At 41.3% G+C, this 24,353-nt stretch overlaps 2 protein-coding genes across 2 annotated transcripts in view; one reads left to right on the top strand and one right to left on the bottom strand.

Moving 5' to 3' along the window:
- The first annotated feature begins 556 nt into the window (after positions 1–556).
- stpg4 (sperm-tail PG-rich repeat containing 4) lies at positions 557–7,250 on the top strand. Its single transcript, XM_063490939.1, has 7 exons — positions 557–618; positions 764–803; positions 1,177–1,431; positions 3,019–3,083; positions 3,364–3,409; positions 5,792–5,896; positions 7,191–7,250. The coding sequence occupies exons 2-7, from the start codon at positions 768–770 to the stop codon at positions 7,248–7,250; spliced, it is 567 nt and encodes a 188-aa protein (XP_063347009.1). The 5' UTR covers positions 557–618; positions 764–767.
- A 4,957-nt stretch (positions 7,251–12,207) lies between these two features.
- The window catches only part of ttc7a (tetratricopeptide repeat domain 7A), a 62,629-nt gene continuing 50,483 nt past the window's right edge, over positions 12,208–24,353 (bottom strand). Inside the window, exon 21 of the mRNA XM_063491236.1 lies at positions 12,208–15,959. Within this exon, the coding sequence (XP_063347306.1) occupies positions 15,741–15,959 (219 nt within the window). The 3' untranslated portion in view covers positions 12,208–15,740. The remainder of the gene's footprint in view (positions 15,960–24,353) is intronic.

Genomic DNA, 24,353 nt, shown 5'->3' with positions numbered 1-24,353 from the left:
AGCGCTTTCTGTTCCCAGAGTGAGATTTTCGCTTCAGCTGGCGGTCTTGAATTTTGCTGTACTGAAATAAAGCGGGAAGAAGAGTTCATCCTGGAGTAGGATCTCAGGTGTAAGCGCATGCACACACACACACAAATACACACAGACAGTTTGCCTGCAGACAGTGATGAAGAAGAGATGCAGTCCTGCTTTGTTTTCTGTGTATTCTCATTAAATTCACAGTATTCCTCCATATATCACATGTTGAATACTGCCATCCCTATGATTATGGAAACTGGACAATGAAAGATGATGGATGGATGGATGGGATGCAGACAGTGACAACCACATAACCACCTGCAGCACCTACAGCATCTCGGTGCTGGTTCACGGTTGTGTCTTACTCTCAGCCAAACTAGCCAATCTAAATTTAGCTCCCCTTGCGAGGCCAGCTTGTTGAAAAATTGATCGATAGTGGAGTTGCTGCTATAGTAACGGTCCCTGTTTTAATGGTGGTCAGGTGTCACTGGATCTCCCATTAAGCAGATAGTGAACGACAGCGAGCGCGGCGCAGGACGATGAAACAAAGTCGCCTCTGAAGCCAGTGACATGTCCCGGAGTGGTCACAGGACAGATAAGGTGAGGCTTTATCTTTAAAACTCTCATAACTCTGTGTGTGGTTGCATGAGGACAAGGTGGGAGACGAATCAACACATTGTTGGCATAGCGATGTCATCATAGCAGAAGCAGTCTGGTGTGACCTGTGCCTCGTTCCTATCTGCAGGGTGATGACACGGTGGAGCTGGTGGCTGGGAACACTGAGAGTAGGTGTTGCACTGCTGTTTGGTTTCATGGACTCTCTGAAACCAAGTGTGTGCTTCAGCACAGCCCAAAACCCACATGCCACTTACATGCATGAGTAAAATGACACATCACAACGACAGGCATCAGAAAATAATGACATTAATATTAACCTTCAACTAATCAATGATTTCGATCATTCTGGTTGCTGGAAATTGAGTGAAATTGGCATCTTCAGTGGAATTCAACAGCTGTCTCTCATGAGGTCACCCATCCATGAACTTACTGCAGCATTGCTCTTGTATTGTTCCAAAATGTCAGACTTTGAACTGTTGTAAAATAGTTATGAAATTAAGAAATGTGGGTCACAGATTCCCCATGCTCCCACTCTTCCAGGACACACCCATCCCGGGAACCTACCACGTCCGAGACTTCGTTGAGGAGGCTGACCTGAACCCTGTGAAAAAAACTTACGGCTTCAAAGGTGTGGGCAGAAAAACTCAGACCCTGGGTGTGCGTAAGGGGGATCTGCTGCTGCCTGGAGCGTATGAATATACAGACTCCACCCAGGAAGTCCTGATGCACCAGGCTTCCTACTCTTTCAAGAACTGCCCCCGACCCGACATTTTCACCCTTGGAATTAGAGACAAGGTAGCACGGAGACTCATTTACTGATCCTTTTGTCATATGAAAGTTTGCATAGTTTTTGCTTTCACTTGAGATAGAAGCCATATGTAGCCAACCAGTTGCTGCTGAGTATGAAGCTTCTTTACTTGAGTTAACACAACAAAGGTTTACATCGTGGGTCAGGTACAGCCCAGTTCAATATTAGGTGGCTCCAATAACTACCTACTAACCGGTAAAACAAGGTGCACCTCTAAATTGTTCCCCTTTCTTTCAGCGTAAAGAAGTTATACTTAACATTTAATCACTGAAATAGCTTAAAGAAACCAGTATGATGTCAACAAATCAAGGTGGGGAGCTTCTTTACGACTATCAGTTTCTTACAGGCATTAGTTTATACACAGCTCTCTTAAGGTCCTGCCACAGCATTTCAGTTTAGACTCTGAGACATTTTAACACATCCTGTTGCGGATTTGCTGCTGTGTTCAGGATCATTGTCCTGTTGCATGACTCAGTTTGGGCTCAGTTTTCAATCTTGAGCTGTTGGACAGATGGCCTCACATTTGACTGCAGAACACTCTACAGAGGAGTTCATGGCTGACTCAATGAGTACAAGGTTCCCAGGTCCTGTGGCTGCAAAACAAGCCCAAATAACCAGCCCTCCACCATTGTCCTTGGCACTTGGTATCAGGTGTTTGTGCTGATATGTTCTGTTTGGATTTGCCAAACACAGCGCTGTCCATAACTAAAAATCGCTGCTTTGGTCTTGTCTGTCCAGAGGATACTGCTCCTGATCTTGTAGTTTTGGGTACAACTTTTCAAAGCTAAGCCGTGGTGCCATGTTCTCTTTATAGAGAAGAGGGTTTCTCTAGGCAACCCTTTGTTTTTTGCAGTTTCTCTGCACATTGCACGGTCTGACCCTGAATTTGCAGTTAACACACACATGAATGCTCCAGACGAGCAAACTAGAAATGCTCGCGTTTGTTAATGATCAATCAATCAAATGCATCTGATTAGACATTAGACCACATTACCAGCCCCATTAATTCCAACAGAAGCAGCAAGGCTTTACTTAGCTTTCCATAGGACTGCATATAGTCCAGTGGAAACCTTCTCTTTCACATAGCTGAATTCACTTTGTGCCACGCAGCACTAGAAAATAGGATCAAACTAATCTGGCTCTTATGCAACTAAAAAGAAATACAGCAAGTCAAAGTTATGGACGCGTGGAAGAATAAATGGTTATTTGTTAAAACAATAAAAAAGAGAAAAATCTTTTATTTTACAGCCACATATACTAACAGTATAGTTTAGCAGGTATAGATTTCAGGCCCTGGAGTCAAACCTGGCAACCTCCCCATAGAGATTGAAGTCATTATGAGCAGAAACTTTTAAACGATAGACTTCTGCTTTCAGTAGCCTAGGGGTGTAATTTACTTCAGCAATATTTATTAACTGCTCCGTTGTGGAAGTCTGTTTGGATGTAACCAGCTATCATCCATACTTTACTTTAAGCACAATAGGTGCCCCCCTCAAAAAACAAAAACAAACTCAGGGTGATACTTTCGTATATATTTAAAAAACATCTTTATCTTCTTTTTCTCCTTCTGCCAGCACATAAACACTTCGCCGTGTGACTACAATGTGACAGCGAGACCAGTGGAGAAGATCCCCTGCAAGTAAGCGCTCGACAAACAGCCACTCTTTAACTTTCAGATCACAGCGGCGCAGACAAGCCACGAATCATCCCTTGATCGCGAAATCCTTCCTCCTCATCCGGCTTTCTGGTTCCCTCTCTCACCTCCATGCAGCTCAAAGATGGAGGAGCAATCACCAGGCTGCTCTCTCCTTTCCTCTGCTGCCGATCACAAACTTCCTTATCCATTTCTTCTCTCACTTTTTCTCCTTATTGTTATTTTTCTTTTGCCCCCTTCCTTCTCTTATCTCCTGTTCTCGCAGGCATGTGATGTTTCGCTCGACTGTGCAGCGGATCAGCTTTCTGCCTGTAAGTAGGATCTGATCGCCAGGACCAATTATTAACACCATTCAGTCTTTCCATTGTCCACAAAAAGGCTTCATTACAATACACTTTCAATAGGTTTTGATTACAAGCTATGACCTAATGTGCACAAGCCAGTTATGACAACCGCAAGGGTCGAAGAAAACCGATCCCACGGGCGGTCTGACTGTATCGTTTTCCCCCATTTGAGGGCCTGTTATGGCACTCCTCTGGTTGACCAGTAAGCTTTGGTTCATATTGCAGCTTCGGTGCTGGTAGCCGATGGATATTTGAGCTGCGCTGGCAGCTGCTGAGTGTTGACAGAGAAGGAAAGGCGCTAAGAAATCCCGAGGGTGTTATTACTGCAGAGTTGGGAGCAGTTTTCTGCCATCGCTGGTGTCAAAGCAACTCAGAGACAAGATTTTTTTGTCAAAGGTTAAGCAGCTGCATGTGGGAAACATTAGAATATCAAAGCTGAGGAGTCTTAATGGTATGTGATGAAAAAATTGGTGTGGCCCAGCGCGGGAATTTGAAATTTCTTTCCTTGTAACTCAGAATAACACGAATCTGACTTCCTTACATGGATGTATATTTATTTAATTTAGTTATTTGGCTTGATTTGACTTAATTTCTCCTTCCTGGTGAAATTTTGTGTCTCAGATTTATATGTTGTGCTTTTGATTTGACTGCACTAGCTGAGACTTAAGCCTTGAGATTTAAAGTCGCCTGAATTCATTTAAAAATTGCATATATTCTGATGTGGATGTTCTCTATTGTTAGCTGTTTTAATGTGGCCTACTGTACAGCTGGCAGTGGCATTCATTTAAGACCCCCAGAGGAAGAAATCTCATGTCTTTGCTGAACATATTCGAGATCTACCCAGTGGGTGGAGTTGTTATTATTTTCCATTTGCACTTTTCCCATAAAGTAGTGATACCTTCAACTACACAACTGGAAACTGCAAAGTTCTATAAAACTTTCCTTAAGAAAAATCATTAGAGATATTTCTTTTCTTTTTTTTTTGATTTCACCTAATCTTAGAAAGGTTTAAAACTTTAATGAATATCAAGGCACCGGTGGAAAAAGAAGTCAAAGTTTAAAAGTTTCACAGACAGTTGCAGAATATGCCAGGTACCTACGTCGCCCAGGAGAACCTTTCTTACACACTGTACCGCAGCAGGAAAGTATGCCAAGCGCATTGGCCCAAACACACATGCACAAGAGTTTCACAGCTGCCCGCTGACTACCATGAAATACACCTGCATTAGCACCTCTGTTAGCATCAGGCAGGCGTGCCGAGGCGCTGGCAGGCAGGGTAGTGAGGATCAAGTGAGCTGGCAACTGGAATCAAATGGCATGTAATGGTAGTAGCCACTGCTGCAAGGAGCAGGGTAGAGGGGAAAAAAGCACTATCCTGTCTTCTTCTGTCAGAATCAAGGAGGGATGGAAAATAAAAGGCCCGTCCTGTGTTCAGGGACAGGACGACAGTCTTATGGAGGAGAGCGGAGGAGGGGTGATGCTATTTCTGCATGGCACGCCGCTGGTGATGACCAGTATGTGTGTTAGTGGGTAACGGGAAAGGAGAAGTGAAAGGCACAGAGAGGAAGAAGGACTGACCGAGTTCTGACAGAAACTAGCCTTGAACGTACCTGTGATGAAATGCGCTGATATTTATATAAGTGCTTGTCTTGTTGTAGCAACCACTCAATGCTCTTTAGACTACAAGCCACGTGTGACTAATGCCATAAGTTCATACTGTGCTTTATTCCATACACTTTATCTCATATACACTCACCAGTTAACCTAACATGTCTTTAGAATGTGGGAAGAAGCCAGAGGAAACCCACACAAGTACAGGTAGGACATCCAAACTCCACGCAGAGAGGCTCCAGTCAGGGCTTGAACCAGTGACCGTGCTGCTGTGACGCAACACGCTAATCTGTGTACCACACATCTGCTGGCAAAGGTTAAAAGTCAGGACTGAATTGATATATTGTATGTCTTAAATGTAAGACCTCGAAATAGAAGTGGTGTACATGGTTAGCACATCCTTCAGATGATTGAGTATCAGACTGGGACAACAATAGGTTTTCATGAGCAAACATCAAAGAGCCAAGGAATTAAAAATGATAGAGGACATGGTGTGCAATAGTAGTGCACCATGAACCTGTGAACTGTATATAAAAGATAGAAATGGCCGATATCACCCTTTAGTTGGTGAAGCTTCTTATTCTGGAGCTTTAAGTTAAGCATTTTGGCCATCTTGGTGCTAAATCTTCATCTTCTATTTACAGTCTTTGACAATTTTGCTCTAAGCTTGGTGGGTAAGCACCCTGGAGGTTAATCACAGAGCTAGATACATCAATATTTTACTGCTATTTCCTTCAGAAAGATGGCCCTGCTCCATGCCACTACGACCCACAGACCAAACCAGCTAAAGCCATCACTTCCTGTTTCAAATCCACGTTGCCACGGCTACATGGTGTGCACTCAGTGAGTCTTATTTACATTTCTTGTGTTTTTCTACATGCCGTAATTACTAATTTAAGCCTTCCTTTTTTACATTAGCTGCATTAGAACATTTTTATGTTATTAGGTGCTTTTTCAATTTGTTTAAATGATGATCATATTTTTACATGCTTTTAATGGAAATTCATCTGATTTTAAAGGGATTAGTTATTAAACGGGATTTAGATAACTCCTGTAAATAAAATATAACATCACAAGATTATGTAACAGGATAAAGAAATCAAACACACACTGAATTTATCCAAATGGAATGGGGCACGGATAACACGGACTGGAGACAGATTAAAAGAGAAAGCAGATGCAAAGCAAAACAAGTCTAGCAGGCGCGGACAATTCTAATTTTGCATAAGACTGCAGGAGGAAAAGTCCTAAGTGACTTCGATAGAGGGTTGAGGCACAGATGGCAGGATATTTAGTCAATAGCGATCAACTGGTTAGTGTTTCAGTAAGGAAAGTGCCTAAAATAACAGCTGCATTTAGGAAATATGGCCAACAATTTAATGCATTGCACAGTTTTGGCTCGCAGGTATTACTCATTCATATTCTGAGCTCATTATTTGAAACATTGACCATATTTATTTATTGCATATAAGTATGGACCATTGTAACAGTATGCATAGAGCAGAATATAGAATAAAAGAGCAACTATTTCTATCAGATTGTTTCATCAGAGTAGATGTAGTCTATAAGTTATTACAGATACATTAGGATTCAACCTGTAGTAACATCCATACATTATAATACTCATAGACATGCCTTTTGTATTGCGAATCAATACAAAGTTGTTCTAATTTATAAACTATATACTGTGAACATTTCCATTCCGATGGAGTGCTCTCTTTCAGGAAGACAATGCCTCCATCCATGGGCCGTAGAGTCTCACTGAACGATCTTATAAGAAAGCTAATGGTGTGAATCGTATGATTAGGCTTTCAGCTGATCACTCATGGGTAATTTTTAGACGGATGTGATAGAAACCGCTCTGCACCAAACACCAACTGAGGGGATATCTTCTGAATGAATGGCGTTCCCTTCCTCCTGTAGTGTTTGGAGTACTTGGATATTAAATACTGAGATGTGTTGAAGCTTAGACCTCATATTGGTTACACTTTATGTTTGTTTCTTTGGTTGCAGTCTCCTGTTTGTTAGCAATCAAAGGTTACAGCATTTAGAATTCTCTGAATTCATACTAGAAAGCTACAAACTGACAATATATTATAAATTGAAAAGTAATTACAGTTACTTGTGTATTTCACAGAACACTCCAGGACCGGGGGCCTACGATCCTTTCAGGAAGTCGTTTGCACAAAGACGTTAAGGAGCCATCTTAATTTTCCATGATACAAGGATCCCTGCATTTAGTCATTGTTTCAACTTACAGAGTGAAGTCACATAATCCTGTGTTTTAAATATAAGATAAAAGTAAAATCATGGCTGCATGAAAGAAGGAAAACCTTTGGTCTTTTATTACTTGGAGCAACGTTTATCTGCATGTCAGTGAGGGATTTTGTGGTCTGCCAACAACATAATCAGCTACATTCGTCGTGCTCAAATTGCTTTAGTGACGCCGGCCAGGGAAGCAGAATGATCTTATCTGCAACAAAGGGTACTTCATTCCACTTAACTACATGTTCCCGGTATTGCGCCCTCCCTTCATCTCTCTTCCCTCTCTCGCTCCTCTTTCCCTCTCTGTTGGCAGTCAGGCTGCCTTTGCCTTCCTACTATCTCTGCCCTGCGATGCACTCAGGAGGAGGAATGCTGCTCAGCCATGCGTCACATGCACATAGCTTAGTGTGGCATGCTGCACCCTCAGATAACACATTCGGTATTAGAGGCCAAGGCAGTGGCACACAATAAAACAGCTATTCTTATCGCTACCTACTCCACATACTCGCTCTTTCTTTCAACTAAACAAACAAGCCTGGGACACGGAGAGCAGCGCAGATAGGAATCGCCTCTAAGTGAACATAATGCTGTTGTAGATTACCATGCAATAGGGGATAGGCACAGATATAACAAACAAGCTGTTACTGTTAGGAATCTGGACACTGTTATTTACCCAGACAGGAGTTTCGCTGAGCATGCATGCACTACTTTATTGTAGAGTTGTTGAGGGACTCGGTTGTACTCGGCTCTTCGGCCCAACCACACTCTGTTAATGAGATCCAGGGATTAAAGCCCACTTTATTAAGATATTTGAGTGTTGTGTTAGTACAACGCATACAGTAATATTGTAAGGATGAAGAACAGTTATGTTAAAGCTGATTCACAGAAAAGAAGTCAAATGACGAGTAAAGATCTGAACTCACTATTTAACTCGTTTGGAAGAAAATCGTCTGGAATCTGTAAATTTCCCATCAAGTGTTTGAGCACCAGTAGCTACCTCACTTTAAAAAAAGCATACCCTAATCTCTTTGCTAGTTGAACACTGAAGCAGCACTCACCTATACTCTTCATATTCATGGTGGATCAAATGGATTTTTGTTATCACGCAATCGCATCTTCCTTCATTTGTGTGAAATATTTTAGGGCTTTTCAGCTCTTTGTTTCGTTCTTATGCGTAGGCCCAAACAGCAGACTTACAAGCTGTTTATCTAGCTTATATATTCACAGGGAAACGTTCAGCAGATAAAAAGAGACTACGAAGAGTCGTTGGAGACCAACTATACCAGCGGTCTCCAACCCCCGGGCCACGGACCGGTGCCAGTCCGTGAGTCGTTTGGTACCGGGCCACGATGTGTTGAGGCTCGGGTGTGAAATTTATGGTTTTCAGGGTTTTTATCGTTATTTTTTAAATCTATTTTATTGTTAACTCGGTTTCCCTGGGTCTTTTCCCGTGTATTATGAATAAATCTTTTTTTTGTTTGGTACCGGTACTGGTTTTATTTTGCTGTATTTATCCACAACACCTTATAGGCTGGTCCGTGAAAATATTGTCGGACATAAACCAGTCCGTGGCGCAAAAAATGGTTGGGGACCGCTGGTCTAGACCATTAGAGTTCCATGGGTATCCCTGTTTTTACCAACTGGTCACGGCAGATGGCCGCCCCTGCCTGAGCCTCGATCTGCTGGAGGTTTCTTCCTGTTAAAAGGAAGTTTTTCCTTCCCACTGTCACCAAGTGCTTGCTCATAGGTGGTCGTGTAATTGTTGGGATTTCCTCTCTAATATTGTAGATTCTTTATTTTACAATACAAAGCTCATTGAGGGAATTTTGCTCTTTGCAAATAAAACTGAATTGAATTGAACTTACAATTTCAATTTAGTACAGCTGATTGTATCTAAGCGTTGCATTTACAGCTTATTGTTTTACCGAACGACTGAATGATGCTAGAAAAACACCCATTTAAATGCATCTTTCACTGCTGTAGTCCATGAAGTGGGACTAATTCACTAGGTCTGGTTCAGTGTGTTAAAATGGAGGATTTCCACTGTGATTTTTCACATTGTCATTCCAAGCAGACAATAAACATCTGCGAGGTAACAAAAAAACACCACTGACAATTCAGCCAGCTGCTGTGGAAGAGGTTACGAGCTACTTCTGAGGCATCCGGCTGAATCTTTTATGTCTTGACATGACTATTTGGGACGGTGGTCATGGAAGTCTTGTGCAGCACTATCATAGCACATCTACTTAGACAACAGTTAAAGCCCTCCCACACACACACACTCTCTGTTTTCCTTCAGTTGCTGACACTTAAAAGCTTGATGAGGTTGAAGGGCCAGTCTCTTATTCCCCCTGTCATTATTCCAGAGACAAAAGAGGATACACTACCACTCAGAGTAGAAGGCAATCTTATTAACACGGGGCTTTGCATACACTCTCTTGAGAGCTGGATCTCCACAGTCAGCACTTGCGAGGAAGATACAGTAGGAGAGATATGTGTGCGTGTTTGTTTGTGTGTAACAAACAGCCAGAATGGCCTGCAGTCAAGGCACCAAGCCGCCAGTAATCTCTGACTCCATCAACCCCTCGTGCCCCCTCGTGCCCTTCCTCCCTTCTCATCTCAATGATCTCCACAGTCCAGCACTGATCTCTGACATATGCCTCATACTGACGACTTAACACCCTCCACCTCCCACAGCCTGCCTTGACCACAGGCACGGCCGGGCACCCGCTCTTCTGTTGTCAATCAAGCTCACCCTCGTAGATGCACGGTGCATTAAAATAAACACTTGCACATCCGTGCAATGCAGCGAATGCACACGCGCTTGTGATCCTTTGCTTTTTAAAAATGCGCTTTGCAAACTGATGCGCAAACCTGCAAGCATGTGCACACACACAAATTTCTTAAAGGCTCCGTGGGGAATCAACATAATCCAACATATCAGTTTTTCTTAATCTATGACGAGTAAAAACATCAAAGTAACACAACAAATCCTGCCACACACACACATCGTCCTTCTTTTTGTTTCTTATCTCTGCTAGTTTTTCATGTGGTGGCAAAGGTGTTTTAAGCATGATTTCAGTTGCGTTGGCACAGTGGAATTCTCTCATTTAATGGGTACAAGAACATCTGGTGCCAGGGTAAGTCGTACAAGCAGCCCAAACATCGACTCCTCTTTCTGGGAACAGCTTAATGAGATCCGGACGACATTCGGGAAGCAATGCAGCGCATCGGTGAACGTCTGGAATAAATCTGTGTTTTTGGCAGCTTACAGCAAAATTTGACCGTGCTACTCAGCTCCACCGTTGGGCCAGAGTTGAGGATGTCAAATTAACAGCTAACACTAAACAACATGCTGAGAAAATGGACCCGGCTTCGGAGCGATGACGAAGGCAGACCACTGGAATTTTCAAAGAATGTGAGGTTACTTAAAAATACTCTAATCCAGCACTGGTGTGGGACTTCTTATTGGTTTGTTAAGTCCCAGCTAAAGTTCTCCAAACAAATAAACCCTTGAACAGTGCAGCCATTGTTTATTCACTGACATTGCGTTGAGCTAAAATGGCCCTGCAGTACTAGCTCCATCTTGCTCCATCTGTATAACACATCACCTTGAAACACCAGGAGTGAGGATAGACAAAGAGATTTGCAGGTTTATGTTCAGAGGGCTTCAGGCTCATTCACTTTCAACACTACAGCCCTACACTAAGGGTGACGACCAAGGAATCTAGCAGGCGGTCCGACACACTGGGAGGTTAACTAGGTATCCTTTCACCGCCCATCTCAAGCTGCTGACAGACACACAGGAGGTACATTACACTTCTATTAAATGACATTTAAAAATTTAATCAGCTCCAATGAGCGACTGTTAGTGAACAAGGGGGTCATTGTTTAAGTGGGTAATGGTGCTGGCGCACAGTGTGTGGAACGTGGGCCAACAGCGCTGGAGGGCTATCAAGTTTTGGATCTGGCGATTGATGGAAGACAACAAACTGCTGACCAGGCTGCTGTTTACTGTGGCGTTATTGGGCCTGCTTGCTTGAAAATTTCAGCCTCATAAAAATGAGTGCCAGAGCATGTCCAAGAAATGAGGCTGGCAGCAGGGTGGCAACAATGTGAGAGTAATATAACACCAATTTTATATCAATAAGCAGGTATATCAGATATTCTAGTGTCTGGCAAAGGATTTTAGATGGTGCATGTAGATTCTTTCAGCGCTACAACTTACCATACTTACACAGGAAGGTGGAGGGCTAAGTTAATAATGCTAGAAAGGTTAGCAACTTGTATCCATAGCTAGCTAGCAGTGTTGGCATCCGTCTATCAGTAGTGAAAAAAAAAATTACTTGTACACCAACCTGTAAACATTTTTTTTCAGGCTGTAACACTGGGATTTGTAACATAGGAGTCAGAATTGTGGAATGGCACTAAAGTAAATATAGCTCTGATATCTGTTTGTTAAATGTAAATTTAAGGCTAGCATAGCTTAGTGCAAAAATCTATTTTGTATTATTTTAAAAAGTGGCATAAATTCAACAACTTTGGACTTTACACATTGTGTTAAATATCGACCTTTTGAAGTTACAGTAAACAGATTTACTTACCTTTAGAAAAAAAAATCCTTTTCCTCTATTAGCTTAAACTTTATGCTAGGTTAAGCTAACTGCCTACTAGCTAGTGCAGTAAGTCTGCAGAAAGCACGTAATCATGAGAAAAAAATGTTAGATAAATCTTTTAGCCAACCTTTGAAAATGACACTCATGCCTTTTATAATGTTAAATTTTCATTATAGCCTACAGTATATCGATTCAGGCAGATTTTGTTTTGAAGCTATAAACAAACATTTATTGAGTTTTTTTGTTTGTTTTTTTAACTGAAAAATCATCTCAATCATCAAAACATTTTACTTTTTATTTTACAAATGATTTTTACAGCATTTTGAATACATTCTTATGTCAACACGTGAACACTGAAAATGCTCGAACACATTTTCCCCTTGGGGATCAACTCCGACGCATCTGTCATTTTATTAATAAATGAGATTATGAAACCACATCTGATCCTTATAACCTCCATCACACCCCTCACCCATCCATGACTCCCCAGCCTTGTTTGGTCATCACAGTGATGGTTTACGGTTTCCTTGTTGGCGCCCCGCAGCAGCAGCACCGCCCAGCCCGTGCCCTCCATGTGCCCCTGCCGGGTTGGCATCCACATTGATGACCTGAATACCACGCTTGCATAGAAACCTCCCCCAAAGCGGTCATCGCAGTTCGTTGTACGTTTGTTTATCATGAGGCGTGGAGGGTGTGTTGCTCAGGTATGAAAGTGACGCCAGAGTGATGTGCACGGGTGGCATCACAGTGACAGTGTAAGTATGAATGCGTGTACATGTGTGTGTATACTACATGTTTAAGCATATATACTTGTGCTGTACCTCAAAATGACTTCATCGCATGTCTCTCATTGTCAGAGTATGTGTGTATCTTTGTGCACCATGTAATGCTTCACTCCTTCCCCTTGAGGATTAGACCATTCATCTCCCGAAGCCCCTGCGTAGGTGTCTCACACGGTGCTAATGAGGAGAGGATGGAACAAGGGAGAGTCAGTGAGTGAGGAGGGAGAAAAAGTAAAAATAGACTATTCCGATGGCAGAAAAGAGGCGACAGTGATAGATAATCTCCATGTCCAAAAATCGAAGTATTAATGAATGAGGGATTTTCATGCCAAGAGCTTTTTAAAAAAAAGAATACAGGGAAGGTAGAGATTGGTGCTTGCAACGCTGCAGGGAGGGAGAAGAACAGACTGCTTTTTTTTTCTCTCAAAGCAAAGCCAGGGACTCTTCCCATAACACAAATCAATTTACACCAGCCTGAGACATTGATTATAGCTGGTTTGTTCCTCACATGGTAGCAGCAGACATCAAACAGACACTGTCAAACTTGTAAAACCACACGTCTTGTATGTGTGTGTGTAGTGACTGTTTGTGTCTTCCCACTGTATATGTATGCTGTTCAGAGGACCAGATCTCTCTCCACTTCCCCAGTTACTCAAACAAGGGGATGGCTGCTAGGCAACGAAGCCACATCACATCACATCAGCCAAGCTGGGAGAGGGCAAGAGACATAGAGGGTTAGAGGGAGCGAGAGAGAGAGCGAGAGAGAGCAATAGAAAGAGGGAGGGAAAGGAGGAGGGAGTTTGGAGGCAGAAAACTGTGCTGGCAGTATTACATAAGCCAGCAGCCCAGTCCCACTGCTCACATTTATGTGGTTAGGCACTCGGAAGTGATGCCCATTAGTCACAAGTGACAAGGCAGGTGAAGATACAAAATCCAGCAGTGATTTTTAAAAGCCATTGTTGTTTATAATTGACGGCATTATGAACAGATGAGTCAAGCCCCCCACCCCCACCCCCCAAAAAGCACACATACACACACACCCATGCATATGTGCATGGATGAGGGCCTACTGTACCGTACAAACAGAAGATGGACTGCTAACATCCCAGAGGGATCATTCAGAGGGAGCAGATACACATGTATTAAAATACGTCATGTACACACATATAATGATGCCATATGGAATGACGTGTTCATGCTGGTTCTTTTGAAGCTGAGCAGGAGGGAGTGTTTGTGCCTGCATGTGTGCATAAAAAGCTACACCAGTCAAGGCCATCATCAAAAATACATCAAAGGTCCAAATAATAATGAAGTGGAGCTGCTGCTGTGATAAACAGCATGTACAATATCCACCTATCTGCACTGCCACATGTATCAGAACACAACAACATGCTTTTTATTTCAAGATGTAACCGGCACATCTCTGAATTTATGAACCCGGTGATTGCAATCATTAAAAATATCCCTCCATAGACTCCACAGGAGACTTACAACAGAACGCTACTTATGCAAAAATATTAACTTTCTATACAGCCGTCTTTTATATGCAAAGACCTAAAGCCCTCTCTTTCTTTATCCGCACAAACTACATTAATACAATTGGTGGTGTTAGAAGCTAGCAATGTTCACATAGGTACTATGGAGCAATTAAACTGATAATCATCAAAGAGACAAAGCAAGTTGCTGAGATTAATTACTTTTTCAAGTTGAGGTAAAAGTGATTTGTTAAACGCTTTGTCCTTTAAAATATACTTGATGAAGGAATGGCTAAAATTTTGGAAAACAAACTAAAGTTAGATGAGTAAATAAATACCACTCAAACCTCTGTCCCTTAAACCTGAAGTCACATTAGTTTAAGAAAAATATGAAACATGGGGAGACAGCTCGCCTAGTTCAGTCCAAAACAAAATAAATAAAAATAAATATTTTTCAGAAAATGAAAACTTATATCTTTAAGCAACAAATATGTGAATTTCAATTTAGTGACCTGCAGCACACTGCAGCTCACAGGGCTGGGTACACCATCAGGCCTTCATACCAACAGCTGGTTCCACAGAAGTATTTTAGACTGGTCTGTAGGGTTAGACCAGTTTCAATTTTGAACACACGTTAGTACAATTAAAATTAGACCACTACACAAAAATTAACAAACAAGAAATTAGGCAGGCCTCTCCTCTCCTGTGGAACCAGCCTGCAGTTTAAAACTGGTATATGACATGCAGTTGATGCTGGATCCGGTGACCTTCAACCACTTTTTAGTTATCCTGCAGTGCAGTAGACCAGCACCCTTCCTGAGACTGGTTATGCTGGAGGTCTTTTTTTGGTTAACTGGGAATTTGTTTTAGACAAAGTCTCCAGACCAAGTGCACTTACTTGGTCAACTTGTTTTTTTCTTTTGGTTGAAAAAAGTCTTAATTTTCCCACAATTCATAATTAACATAATCCTGCAAAGCCCCAGTTGGCAAGTGGCTGCTGGAGGCTGCTGCACCAAAAACCTGATTGTCATCATTATATTGTCCGGGTTGTTTGTAATTTGCATGAAAGACACAACTTTTACTTCGAATTTGGGCAGTCTCGATCTCCTGTTTGTGTTGCACTTTTCAGTTTCACTTCCACTCGGCAAGTGTTTGCAGACAAGCTTACAAACTACAAATTTGACTGTGGCAACCTGATAGCAACCAAATCAGTCAAATCGAGGTCTTCCATGCTGCATAATTTACCTCTTTGCAACCAATTATATGCTTGCGACCACCAGCCACTTAAAGCAACCACTTGCCAACTAGTTGGGGAAATAGATACTATTTTATTTTATTTTGTCTTCAAATATCGTAAATACATGAGTGATATCAGTCTGTTCATCTCCCCAACAGCAAAAAAACAGACCCAATACCCAAAACTAACTTTTGATTTAAAGCTCGTGTTTCCATTGTCTTTCTTCAGCTTATCATTAGATTTTAGCATTTTGACAAATAGCCAAAATCTTCACCCCAACCCAAACCTCAAGGCCACTGCAAGGCCGTCATCTCAGAGCTCTCTGGGGATGACAGTGAAGGGCCGGACGGGACTGGAGGCCTCCAACTCCAGGGCTGTCAAGAAGCAGTCGGGGGCCTGGTTGCAATCCCGAGACTGAAGAGCCTCACCAAGTCCACTCCACGCTTCGTGGGAGGTGCTGTGGATCTGAACCGCATCACGCAGAACCTTCTCGCCTAGGTGGACACGCCCAGTTTTCACCAGCAGACGGCCCTAAATGAACAGAATGATGGAGACGTGCAGGAAAAAATTGTTTTACATTTATGTGCATTAATGTCACACTTCATGAGTTCTTTTCAAAACCTTAAAACTCTCTATGCACAGAAAGAAGTGTCCTGCTTAGAAAACAAAAACTGGATTTCTCTAAAACCTTTGGGAAAATAAGTAACTAACGAGTAAACTTATTTACATTTTTATTTTAAGCTAGCTGAGTGTGACACATTAAAACTGAATAATAATCACTTTCAAAAAGTTGGAGGATAAAAGCTGACCTTTGGCATACTCTAATGTTCACAGAATGGAGATTTTACATTTAATTTTAGTACCTAGTTGCTCATATTATGTTTTTACTCTAAATGTCTACTATCAAAACGTTTTTATGGCATGAGAAGATCAAGCTAGCAGATGGTGGCTTTTTGCTAAAAACCCAAATCTTGGATTAGAATGCCTGCTGTCCTGCAGACGAGTTAGGATGACAAAAAACAAAAACGGAAACACAAGAGTTGTATTCAGCTGGGATTGTACAGCTGAACGGAGAAAATCCACAAATGATGAGATTAGGAGCGACCTTCTGCAGAAAGATGATGCAGTATGTTAGTGTGCACACAGTAACACGTGCACAAGCGCACACATACGCTGATGAAAACTGATAGCGGGCTTAGGGTTAGCGAGAGAGACTGCCTGAAGGGATCCTTTAAGTAGATGTGAGTTACTTGCTCTTCCTGCAGATGATTTGCCAACGCAGACTGTCACTTTTTGAATGACTTAACTGTGTTTTTCTGGGTTTGTCATAACATAATTATCAATTAAAATATTTTCAGAAGGAAATAATAAAAACTGTATTGTTTAGCATCTGTGTACCTTTTTTTTTTTTTAGCACAAATGCAAACCCAACAGCAGTAATCGAAGTCTGTGAGAAATCTCAGAATTATTGCGGGCTCATTTGAACCTCTTTATTATTATAACAACAGTCACATGTTCCCAGAATGCTGTGTTTTAATGGGTGAGTAAATGTCACAATAACTCTATCCATCCATGCTCTACTGCTCATCTCCATTTGGATGCAGACTTTCTTCACCCCAGCTACCTCTTCCAATTAATCCAGGAGAATACTGAGTCGTTCCCAAGCCAGTTGAGAGGTATATTTTCTCCAGCAAGTCATGGGTCTGCCTTGGGGCTTCCTCCTGGTAGGACATGCTCAGAACACCTCGCCTAGGAGGCATCCAGTAGACATCCTTACTCATCCAAGTCGGCTGGCTCCTTTTGATGTGGAGGTGCAGCGGTTCTTCAAGGACCGAGCTCCTCACCCTATCTCTAAGAGATAGCCCAGCCACCCTTTGAAGGACACTCATCTCCACCACTACAATAACTATTAGACAAAACTTTTAAGTTTTTCCCTTAAGCAGCATTAAAAAAAAAACTTCCTCACTGATGTGAAAGTTACCTGAAAAGGTTTAATTCATGAGTTATTAAGTATTACCACTATAATGACATTGCTCTAACAAGTATGATTTTGCTAATCATCTCCCACGCTAAATGGTGCCTTAGAAAAACAGCAAATTGTCTGAATGCATATGTGATAGATTTTGTAGGTAAAAGGTTACAGGGAAAGATAAAGGTTTACAATGCAGCTAGCATAGCACTGGGGGTATTTGCTTACCACCACTGTTAGCCAGTGGCAGCCCATGAGAGCTCATAACAGACCATTAAAATGTGCAATTGTAAAAGGAATCTTTCTCCTTTCATGTTAAAGAGTGGTCTGCATCCATCCTTGAAATAACTGCTATCTTGTTGCCTATTGTCTCTGGAAGCAAGATTAACTCAGTTTCACTATGGTCTCACCCACAGGCCATATCCAGGTCCCAATAAAAGGAGACCGGCAGCCTTTTCTGGTTGTTTGCACATGCACAATGTGGATAAACGTCTGGTTTTTGGCAGGAAACTGATGCGAGACGAGCATGCTAGACAAGCTGCTGTTAGCTCTGCTTTCACTGTCGAGATCAGTTACCGTCTGGCCATTGTGTGGAAATGTCTGTGATTTATCAATGCAACAGATAAGTTTGTTCTTACTATCTACCTAAGCCAAAAGACTCCACCAACACTTTAACATTAACATAAATCACTTGCTTGACTGAATGTACAAGATCAAACCAGCTGTTTTGTTAAAACACCACTTTCATTTTTCAGTAATCGTTTTAATCCACCTGTACATACTGATGGTTAACCATGTCACACAGTTTTCAAGTCTTTCAATTCAGCTGTATTTTTTATTTTGTAAATATATTTAACATACTTTTTAAAAATCAAGGTCAAGCCGCATACCACTGATGTTAGTCATGCTTACGTCTCACTACACACAAGAAGTCGTGCACTCCAAGTGAAACCACTGGTAAATGCATCCTCCACTGGTCTCTTGTAAGTTTTACTCATTACTAATATTATCAAAGCCTCAACAAAATACTTTTTACCAAAAACATAGAGACCAGCCTATGTCAGATTCACTGTTTCATGTATTCAGAACAATGTTATGGCAATTACTGGCAATCGCTGTCATTAGTCATCTTAAATGTCCCCTTTTTGCTTATTTACAGCGCCACATTTTTTGGACTCTACTACAGTAGCTTTGCATGATTCACTGTTGAGAATAATCCCTATTATTTAATACTGGGCGGTCATGTCGTTATGTAAAAACTAAGGAAGTATAACAATAATAAGGAAAAACTCTTTAAGCTTCAAAAGTTCCAAACTTTGGCAAATGCTAATTTTTAAGTTCAAGTTCAAAGACATTGGTATGGTCCTGTACAGAACTTTATTTTCCCACAAAGCTCATTTGCAGTTGGGGGAGGGGGGGGGACTATTACCTGAGGCTAGACCAGGAAGTATGGTAGGTATGCATGCACCCACTGGTTTTGCACTTCATGAACATACTCTATATACTATGTATACAGTATGTTCATAAACAATCCACGGTTTTCCTTTACAAAAAGCTGAGGAGAGGAAAGAATGAGCTATAGCTGGCATTTTTGGTAATCTGTAAGCTCATTACCACTGATGTGCATATATTTAAAAAATGTATGTGCAAAAGAGAAGAACATTGTGGACGATAACTGTTGTCACGATGTTAAAGATCATACCGCTGCATAGGTTTTGTCGTTTTGTAGCACAGCTCCATGGGGAGTCTGGCACAACACAACCTCATGCAACTGGCCAACAGCACAGAGTCAAATCTGCCTCACATATAAGCATCGTCTAAAGGCGCGCACACAAGCTCCAGTGTCACATGCATACTCAAGGTGACAACAGGGAACGAGTCTTGCACAATCATCCCTTGACTTACTCTGACTATCTGTTACACACACACACAGGCACACACACAAACACACACATACTCTGAGATGGCCTGAGGTCAGACAGACGAGTCTTGTTATGCAGTCTCTGCTCACAAGCTTGAGATTAATTGGGCTGAAATTCACAAAGCTGTCTAGGGGCTCTGATGCAACTTTCAATAAGAGTGCACACTCTGTCTTCCTCCTTTCCTCTGCTCTCCTTTTTCTCACTTCAGCTGGGTGGAATACATGGAAAAACAACAAAACTGTTGGTACGGAGAAATGCAGGATGTGCACACAGGTCTCCAAGCTTGTAAACGTGTGTACAAATGTGTGCATCAGTGCACACATGTGCAGGGATGTATGATACAGTCCTTGCTGCTGGTTTGGTCACTAGCTTCCACATCTCACTATCTGTGCCCTTGTCTCCAAACTCACATTGGCTACATTGTTCCAACATGTTTTTGGCATTAACAGTTGACTACTTGACTAACACACATATACACACCAACAGTCTTAGCCTTCCATCTGTAACCTATATATTTTAGGCTGTTAACTATGGAAAAGTTGATGTTTATAGGCCAGTCAACTTAACAGTACTGTACTTAATATACAGTACTGTGTTTTACAGGAAGCCATTTCCGTATTTAACTGACTTGATTTAATTGGCTTCCAGTAAATTTCAGTGTTTCTTGTAAAACACTGAAAAACTGTTTTTTCTTCTTTAAGTAAGATAAAAAGAGCAGCTTGTGGAATGTGGTAAGCTCAGAATAACAGATGGGAAATGTCTAACTTAGGGGTATGAGGCGATTTAGAGGAAGTATGTTTCTAAGCTGCTTGTTGACAGTTTATCTGTGCACCAAGGACACTCCTGTGTGGCAACTCTGGCTACAGCAGGGAACAGTAGTTAGGATGAATAGTCAATATGATTAATAAATATACTGACAACATTAAGATCCAGACACAACATAATGGTGGATTTGCTTGTAAAAACCAGAAGTTGAATTTCCACTTTTGAGCAAATTGACCAATTGCATCCCATCTCTGTTGTTTTTTAAGGAAAATCATAACAATTATGAGCCCCATCCACTCAACATTTAGGACATATTATGCTGATGGTTTATAGTGCATTCATGGAGTAAATGAAATATGAACTCCAATTCCCCTCAAGTCAGAATAACAATATATAGGAAGAACGTAAGCTCAGTTAAATTCATGTATTGCATATTCATTTTTTACTGACAATCATTTAACTAAGGCTGTAGTAAGTAGTGTTCTCACTGCTGTAGTGAAACAGGACTAGAAACAAGGCAATCGACTGGAACCCTCCGGTCGTTGGGGTAAAATGTATATTTACTGCAGCGGTAGTTCTGATAACAAGTCTGGTAAAGCCTTTATTTTCAAAACAGACGAGCACAGAAGGGGAAAGAACAACATTCACACTTAGATACTGAGCCATCCAAAAAGCACATGGATGTGATTCCAGGACCAGAAGGCCAAATCAAAACTAGAGCTTGCTAATTGACAGTTACTAGCAATTAGTTGGCTCCCCTCTTTTTCTAGTGAAGGAAACGATAACGTTTCTTGAGAACAAAACAGAATGTGACTGGCACAAACTCAAGAGATGATTAGCACCAGCATCTGGCTCACAACAGTGTTAGCAGTTATGTCTCAGTCACAGTAGAATAAAAACAACAGCCACCTGCGACAAGTAAGAAAATCAGTGTCTGAAATGTTTTCTTTCTGTGACTGATTGTAAACAGTTACAGTGACAAACTTACTGCACAGAGGTTGACCAGACATGGAATAAATGACAAATGGTGACCACTTTGGATTAATAAGGTAATTGAACAGGTATTTCGATGGGAGGCAACTTGTTGCCAAATAATTGCAGTCTGACTCAGACTGACTGGAACCACATTTTTGAAATAATTGCTATTTAATTTATACATTTAGACAGATTGTCAACGCATTGGCATCAATCTGAGTTAATTGGAATTGGTGCAACTCAGCTGTCATGCATCTCTTTGCTGGTTTCTGACTTTTTGAAAATCTCATATTTCACCCTGGAGTTAAATCACTGTCATTTTTCTTTTTTAAGTTTTAAAATTAAGTTTAAATTCTGAATTTAAGTTTTAAATCTCTGAAGTCATAACCGATTAGATATGCAATTTCAGCCAATTTATCACAGTGAATCACTGTTTTATCATAAACAGGTAATTGCTCTCATTTGATTGCAGACCGGTAGCAGCCTGATAGTAGACTGACATCATATTTTTATCTTCATCTTGACACACCAAACATGCTTTGAAGACGCCAACTGGCTGCAATTATTTACAAACCTGGTCCCCATCTTTGAAGCGAGCATTACAAAGCCAACAAGATCACATGGCCATTGTACTTGCTCGCAGTGGTTTTGGTTGCACCGCAGTCTCCAACAACTATATTCCCCAGTGTGACTGTTCACTACTGACCAGACAAGATTTTAAGAAAGCATTTTGCAACATCTTCTTTGGCAATGAATGCACAGATATGAGACTGAAATTAATGTCCTTGGAAAGAAAGCAAATGCATGTTTCTGAAACTACTAAACCGAGAAATCATTTTAGAGAAAGAAGAAGAGGACACATTCTTGCTGAATTATAACAAGAAGAGAAATCCAGACACAGGACATCCACTAATCAAAGGGCCGACACTCCTACTTTCCACTTGTCTGAGGAAAACACAGTGAAAAATGCTGATGGTTAAGCCATTGTTGCCCAGTGTCATTGGTGTGCATGTGTGTGTATGTGTGTCTTTGGATCAAATTTGATTAGAAATTCAGCCAGTACAAATAATATATTGTGAGGGAGTGGGAGAGAGAACAAACAAATTCAAAAGCATTTCAATTGCCATCAAATGTTTCTGGCATTACGTGGAGAAAACTGGTATCTAATAGTTGGTCTTTAATTACTCCCAGCCATCTGTCTCCAGTTTTACCTAAAGCTGATCTCAGTGAGCTTGGCAGCACAGGTTTGTTTCTTTTCATGCCGTTTAAGCACAACCGAACTGAGCTGAGCCAAACTCTACGAGTGGGCACTGGTGTTTTCATCAGTCTTTCAAGCCAATTTTTTTAAGCAAACTTTTGAAATGCTTCAAACTACAAACAACATTTAATTAAGTGAACGTCCTTCGACTAGACTGAAGAGAAGGGAAAAAAGGCTTCCTGGATGTCGCAAACAAGCACACCCAACAGAGATTTGATTATAGAATTGATTAGCATTGGGGAAATGAGTTCTTGTTCTTTGGTGTCAGCATTATTATATTATTCATATTCCATACAGTACAAAGACAAAAAGAGGACTTTGTAATACTCTAGCATACCAACTATAGCTAAGCAGGCTCCCGGGAGATTTATTAAGAATAATATTCATTCAATAACTTCTTCATTACCAAAACCTTTTTCTGCCTCAATTGTCCGTAGTCATCGTAGTTTGCATACAAAGTACTTGGATACAACGCAGCCTAACTCTTAAGCCAAACATAGATTAAAAAGGTTTGTGGAGGCAGAATAATGGTCACATACTTAAAAGGCATATACACAAAATCATTTTGGGATAAGATGATCATATGAATATTTTCACAGTTTTAAAAAAAGCAATAAAAAAATTAACGTCTTTGAGACAGCGGAGAGACAGATGAACTCTAAATTTGGATTTGCAATCTGCTGTTGTCAGCCGTGCCGCCTACAGAGCTGTGACTGTCCAGACAATCCAGGAAATTAGAAGTTAAGGTACAAGTGGCTATATAGACTTGATCTAGAGAGAATTAAATGATCCTACAGTTTGGTATAGCACTCAAAACCATCTGCTGATCTATACACATCAACTACACACAAACAAGTCGTGGCATAATACCCTCGCATTCAACCAAGACGAGAGACTTTACTTGAACTTTTAATCAGTCAGGTCTGGACGGGCAGGTATGGGTACAGTGAGCCAAAGTTACTATATTTACCTCTGCCATGTTGGCTTGACCTGTCTTTGACTGCTATTGGATTAATATTAAGTAGTGCTGTCAGCATTAATCTCGTTGAAATGACGTTAACGCCATAACTGCATTAACGCGGCAAATCTCCATTAGCGAGTTAACGCGTATCGCCCCGTGCATGGGGCTGCATGGCGCTGCATGGCGCTAACGTGTTAACGAGCTAACCGCGCTGACGCCGTGCAGCCCTCACACGCGGCAATCCGCGTTAACGAGCTAACGGAGATTTGCCGTGTTAATGCGGTTATGGCGTTAACGTCATTTTAACGAGATTAATGCTGACAGCAGTAATATTAAGTTTACTGTTTCTTCCATTAACAGCTCAGTATTTTGGGAGGCAAGCTGAAGCAGCTTTCCGAGGTTGTTAGACGCACCGCCTTTCTTCAGTGTTTATTTCATAGAGCAAAAGTAAAGCAGAAGAAGAGCTTTGAGTTGTGGAAACGTATGTTGATTGATGAGCTGGTGAATGTAGTGCGGACACCTACCATTAGAAAATATATTAATGCTGGTATGCAAGAGCTCTTAATGTTACCCTTAAAAAACCAAATGAACAAACAGTAAATAAACACCAAGAACAATACGTGGAGAAATGAACCGAAGGCAGAGTCCAGATGTGTGGAGAACTATGACTTCAGTGAAATATGAAACTCTTTCAATGCAGATCCCATCAGCTTGCTCAGAGTCATCCACCACTTGGCAAACCAACGTAGAATGAACATGTACAGCTTCAAACATCCAAAACAGGGGGTGACACTGTATTCCCAACTGCTGGCCGGCCATTATATCTCTTTATATTTTGAAGGCAACAGGTACGAAAGGGTTAGAAGGTATCTAGTCCCACTAGGACCTCCACACTGGGTTCTTAACCCCAGGCTGTCTCGAGATACTTTAGTCTTTAATACAACATACAGTGCAATAATTAGGGAACTTTTCAACGGCGATACCTGACACAGGTGCAAATGTCTAGTTGGATTGGACGCAAGATGGTCTTCAACTTCCCAGCTCACTATAGTCTATTCGATGTGAGATTGTGCTG

Source organism: Pelmatolapia mariae, linkage group LG13 (assembly GCF_036321145.2).
Source record: "Pelmatolapia mariae isolate MD_Pm_ZW linkage group LG13, Pm_UMD_F_2, whole genome shotgun sequence".
In the NCBI taxonomy this organism is placed as follows: Eukaryota; Metazoa; Chordata; class Actinopteri; order Cichliformes; family Cichlidae; genus Pelmatolapia; species Pelmatolapia mariae.
Note: the sequence above shows the minus strand (reverse complement) of the source record. Positions and strands in the feature narration are given on the sequence as shown.